A 5,959-nucleotide genomic window follows, 5' to 3' on the forward strand; every position below is an offset into this window, starting at 1 on the left:
TCTTGACAAACCCCTTCCAAACGACGTCCCTGCTCCCAAAACATTCAACAAGACAAAGAAAAAAAGCTTCTCTGGTTCATTGAGTCCATTTGCCCGAACGCTCGAGCGGATGGTGCCAGCACCTTCGATGTTATTGTTCAATCCTTACGGCAACATTACCAACCAAAGTCCTCTCTCTGGCAATCTATCGTCCAACTCGGTGCACTCAGTCAGGAGCTGGGGGAATCGATCCCTAGGTTTGCAGACAGATGCAAGAGGCAGGCTGCTCTTTGCGGATTTGATCAGGGGGATTTCAACGAGGGGGGCCCAGTGAAGCTAGCTGACAAAATCCAGCTGGTTTTGGGTACGTCAGATGGCACCCTCCGCGACGCTACTATCCAAAAGAGCTGGGCCTTTGACGAAGTGGTCGCCAACGGCATGCTGTTTGAAGATTCGGCGGTTGCGTCCAATTCCGTCATGAACGCGGGATCCCCTTTCCTCACGGACACAGAAACCAATGTGATGAGACTGTCGGGACCATACAAGAATTCTGTTCGAAAGGCTGACCCAAGACAAATATGTGTCTGAGGTGTGGTTCTCGCACGAGGCACTTTTCAGGGCAATGTCCAGCAATTGTTTGAGCTCACAACAGTCCAACAATACAAAATACCAAAATTCCAAAGTGGGAAAGGAAACCAACATGCAAAAGCCCAATCAAAGCCTTGATCTAAAAGTTCTAAAAATATTCTCGCTACTAGCAACGGAAATGAAGAAACTCTGGTCTGCGATAATGAAGGACTTTCTTCAAGGGAGGATGCTCAAGTCACTTCTGACTCGCTTAAAATCGACAAAATCGACAAAGGTTCGCATCAAGCCTTATGTAGCCTCGTCCGAACCAATCTTGCCTTTGGGAGTAGGTGTAACGGATATAGCTTGGGGCAGCATCACACTAGCAGCCAAGTTGTATGGTGTGGGCGATTCACCCTTTTGTCCAATGGTGCCCCTGATTTCCTGCGAGACGTGTTTGTCATTGGGAATTCTGACCACCAACCTGCCTAGCCTTGGGAGGAAATCCGATGACCTTGCCGTCCAAGCCGTCCAAAAGGTAACATCACAAGACATCAAAGTGGGAAGGTTTTGGTCGATGTTTGAGGGAGTTGGACTTTTGGGGGACTACAAGGTCAACCTCCACCTGGTCGGCAACACAAAACCCGTTGCTTGTGCTTAAAGATACGTACCTTTTCATCTAGGAGCCAAAGTGGATCAAACCATTCAACAGATGCTTCTGGATGATGTCATTGAGCACCACCGCGGACCGTCACCATGGGTAAACAAAATCCAGGTAGCCCACAAAGACAATGGAGATATACGGATAACTATTGATCTTCGGAATCTCAGCAAGAGTTTAGTTGATAGCCGCATCCCCATACCCACTTTTGATTCTATTAAGGCCAGCCTCGTTGGAAACAAATTCTCCTCAATGTTGGACTTCAGGTCTTCATTTCACCAACTAGCTTTGGTCTAATCATCTAAGCCACCTACAGTAGTTCGGGTCGGGGGACAACTATTCAGATTTAAACAACTTCCCATGGGTGTGAAGCCTGCATCGAGCGAGTTCATGCTCGCCATACGGAACAACTTCAGTGATATTTCTGGGCACCACTCAGTACATGATGATATTGTGATTGCTGGGGTGACCAAAGAGGATCATGACAAGCTCAAGAACTCAAGGGACACAGTTCACAACGTGCAAACGGTGGCCATCTCATCGCGGGCCACCACAGCTGTTGAAAAACTACCCCCATATTGATCTTGAAGCCATGGCGGTAGACCACGGGCTAAAAAAGATGAAGACCTACCTCGTCGCCAACCCAGACGTCACCATTGCTGTCTTGGCCGATTTTATGAGCAACTCATGAACACCTCCTCGGTGCGGTGCTACCAGAGGTTAGAATTTCCAATGGATATTGTTGACCTTCAAAAACGGCACTCCCTGTCCCTCCCTTTTGAGCCAGCTCCACTAAGAGGTTGTGTGCTCCAACAAAGTTTGTCCCGTTGTCACTATATATTTGAGGAGGCTTTCCACGCAAATTGATAAAGTTCCTCAATACATTTAGGAAGTCTTGTGAAGATAGAGAGGGCACTACCTCAATGTGAATGTCTCGTTGTCATGCACGCAAAAATCGATCCCTATCTCTTCTCGATCTTATTTTGTAACACTAGTACCTCTATTGGGCCAAAGAGGTCCACAGATGTAAAACAGACCGGCGGTCGACCTGAGGCAAGACGTTCCTTGGGGAGGTCTGCCATTTCCTGTGTAGCAGAACGGGCCGTCATCTTTTGACAATGTTCACACTCACGACGATCTCGTTTGACGGCTTCACGTCCACGGAGGATCCAGTATTCCTGGCACAAAATTGCCAGCCCATGGTTCACACCTGGATGATGATGTTGATGATGGCTGTCATGAATGATCAACTTTGTTAATGGGTGTTTGGGACAATAGATGACAGGATACCCTTGGTCATACCCCAATTGGGCATGACTCAGTCTCCCCCTTGAGCGGAGAACCCCATTGGAATCCAAGAATGGGGACAACTCAAGAAGACGCGAAGATTTAGGAACAAAACTCCCCCCATTAAGGGAGGGACTGAACTTCCTCCGGAAACATTTCACTCTGAGCCGCAACAATCATCCCCTCCAAGGTACCACTAGGTTCCTCTCTTGTCCAGGTTTCTAGGGCTCTCTCAAGACCCTTTTCCTTGGCTCCCACCTTCAGTTCTTGGACCGAGTGAACGTTTAAAAACTTAGCTCTGACTTCTTCCACGGTGGGTTGAACCTGAATGTTGCCAGGCCAATGGTCTCTCTCCAGCATGAGAAATGACGGGCCTGAGATCCATAGTCCATTCAACAAGACTGTTTGACTAGCTCTGGTGGCCATATCAGCAAGGTTCATCGTCCCAGGTACGTGGCGCCATTCCCTGGAACGTGTCAAGGTCTGGATCTCTCCCACACGAACGGCTTGAATTGTTGGGCAACGTTCATAATCCAGGCACGGACCACTAGATTGTCGGTCCAATAAAAGATTGCTTCAACTCTGAATCTGAATAACCGCCTCAGGTTATTAACCAATCGTGCAGGTAGCACTGCCCCTTGCAGCTCAAGCTTGGGGATGATCTTGGGCCTCGTCGATGACACCTTGGTTTTGGAACAGACCAATCTCACACTAACGTTCCCATAAGCATAGCTGCTTCTCAGATATGCAACAGCAGCGAAGGTATCCTCAGGTGCATTGCAAAAGACATGCAGTTCCACCCTGGCGTCTTCAAGGCTAAAGGGCAATAGACATCGTGGGAATTCAACGGTTGGTAATTGCTGATGACCATCAATCCACCCAGCACACCAAGCATGAGTTTCATTCCCAACATGGTCATCCCATTCTCGATTCTGAATCACAGGGTCTTTCATCTTTATTTTCCCAGAGAGGATCACTGGGGCTATTAGTCCCTGGGGGTCAAACAGTCCCGCCAACTTGCTGGGCAGACCTCTTCTCGTAAACGTAATCTCACAGCCTTGACTCGCCCTGAAGGTCACACAATCTTGGGCTGTGTTCTACACCAACCCAAGAACCTTGGCATCATCAAATTGAAGGGGAACGTCCTCCTTGGGTCTCATGTCCAGGGATTCCACGAGTGCTTTACTATTGGAAGTCCAGCCACACAAATTAAAATTGCCATGCGAGAGCACTTCCTTCACTTCTGATGCCAACTTGATGGCATGTGATTCATGTTCAAAACTATCAAGATAGTCATCAATGTAAAACTGGGTTTTGATTCGTTCTCAGATATCATCTGAACACTGTCCGTCTTCAACAGTTTTGCAGAGCGTGCAGATCGCTATGCAGGCTGATGGAGCGTCCCCAAACACAACTCTTGTCATTTGATAGATTTTTGGAACTCGGTCCATGGGTTGTTTCCAATGGAACCTGTGATACCTTGCATCTCCCTCTCCTAGATGAATTCTGGAAAACATGGCTACAATATCAGCCGTGACAGCCACCTTTTGTTCACGGAATTAAAGAAGAACGTCAAGCAAGTCACATTGAAGTGAGGGTCCCGTAAGGAGGCAATCATTGATGCTCCGCCCATGGAACCTCGCAGCTGAGTCAAGCACAACCCTTCTTTTTCTCCATACTTCTCCCATACACCGTGGTGCGGCAGGAAGGCTTGGTTAGAATGGTCCAACTCCTCAGGATCTTCGATAAGCTTGGCATAGCCATTCCTGAGCGTCGTCTTGATAGCCTTGACATAGGCGTGATGGAAACGTCCGTCACGAGTGAATCTTCTTTCAAGGCTCTCCAAACGTTTTTCAGCAATAGGTCGATTATTTTTGGGTCGATCCACCTCGGGGGCCCAAGGCAAGGAGGCCTCATAGCCTAGACCGTCCTTCCGCTTTGTCATTCCATTCTTGATCACTTCAAGTGCACACTTGTCTTGTACAGAGAGACATACTTGGCCGTCACCCTTTTCGGCTCCATATGATTCTGTCTCAAAGAATTGATCTAAAAGCCGGTCCAGCCCAATGAAGCTTGGTTCATGATTGATTGTTTTGGCAAAATGAACTTATCCATGGTTTGATTGGGCCTCCCTGCTAACTTGTCCACGGCCAACCCATCCCAGGGGTGTCCAAAACGCGTATGGATGATCTCCCATTGACCCCTGTCGAAACTCCAGAGGTTCAATCAGGTGTCCATTGTCCAGCCCAATGAGCATTTGCACCTGATTCTCGTTGGTCGAGAGGTTCAGATCCTCCAGATGACTCCAGCGACCCTGGATTTTTGCCCATGAGATACCGCTAAGACCCTGGCAGACATTAGGGTGAGACCGATAAATTCTGTCACCCCATATGCTCCATTGGAATATTTCATGATCACAAGACTCTCCGACCATCCCACATTCCATGAGCTGGCAGCTGCCTAACTCTCACTTGATTATCTACATCTTACGAATCGACTTGTTGCTCCTTCTCCGTTTGCCATTACTTATAGATAATACATGGCGCAGTGAGTTAACTCCGAGCCACGCCCCCTTAATACCACTCTGCAAGCTTTGATACGCCCCTCTACACACCCTCTTGATAAGAGAGCACGTCGTCACCACCCGTGGTCTACGTCACGTCCAGGGTATTTTCCAAGATGGGTCTGAAAGAACGAGCTGCGAATTGGAAAGCACAGATCACAAAGAAGTTGAACTTTATATGTGATCTCGACAGACCAGGCGTCGACATCAACCGGATGTGGGCCATACTTGGTGAAGCGGAGACGAAGGTGGACGAAATGTACGACCTGTACGACGAGATGGCTGCAACACAGACACTGGAAGTGGACACCAAAGCAATTCTGGAGGAAAAAACGAAGGCCACCGACGAGTACACTGCCAAATGTGCCGAGGTCTCGAAATTATTAATGGCCAGGGAAGCATCCACTTCCACATCCTCATCCGCAAACAATATCCGATCACGGGACGATGCCAAATGTCCCCAATTTGGGCCGATTTCGGATATGAAGCCGTTCATGTTAAGTGCTGAGTCAGAATCGTTTGAAATGAGAAATTGGATTGGGAAGTTCAAGGCCTATTTCAAAGCCTCTAACGCTAAGGCATTGGATCTTGAAGGCCGGATCTCCCTTTTTAAGAACTTCCTTACCGCGGATCTTTCCGTAGTTTTGGAAAACTTGCTTGACAAGGCCGCGTCAGTTGAAGCGTGTTTCACGATTCTGGAGAAACATTTCCTCCAGATCCGCCCACTCTTCTCCAGACTCCTCGCCCTTTTCCGAATCTTGAAGGAAAAGAGACCATTCAAAGATTTTGTTGCGGATGTCCGAAGAAAAGCAAGGGAGGCCGAACTATCCTCCATGACGGTTGACCAAGTGCTTGTCTTCCTAGTACTGGCAGGTACACGCGAAGAAAAGGCCCTCTTTGCA

General features: G+C 48.3%; 1 protein-coding gene across 1 annotated transcript in view; it reads right to left on the minus strand.

Annotated features, from left to right (window-relative positions):
• LOC131882492 (uncharacterized) overlaps window positions 1-4,439 on the minus strand; it is an 8,331-nt gene extending 3,892 nt beyond the window's left edge. Inside the window, exon 1 of the mRNA XM_059229647.1 lies at window positions 4,080-4,439. Coding sequence (XP_059085630.1) covers window positions 4,080-4,439 — 360 coding nt within the window. The remainder of the gene's footprint in view (window positions 1-4,079) is intronic.
• Between the last annotated feature and the right edge of the window lie 1,520 nt (window positions 4,440-5,959).

The sequence above is a fragment of the Tigriopus californicus genome, chromosome 6, assembly GCF_007210705.1.
Source record: "Tigriopus californicus strain San Diego chromosome 6, Tcal_SD_v2.1, whole genome shotgun sequence".
NCBI lineage: Eukaryota > Metazoa > Arthropoda > Copepoda > Harpacticoida > Harpacticidae > Tigriopus > Tigriopus californicus.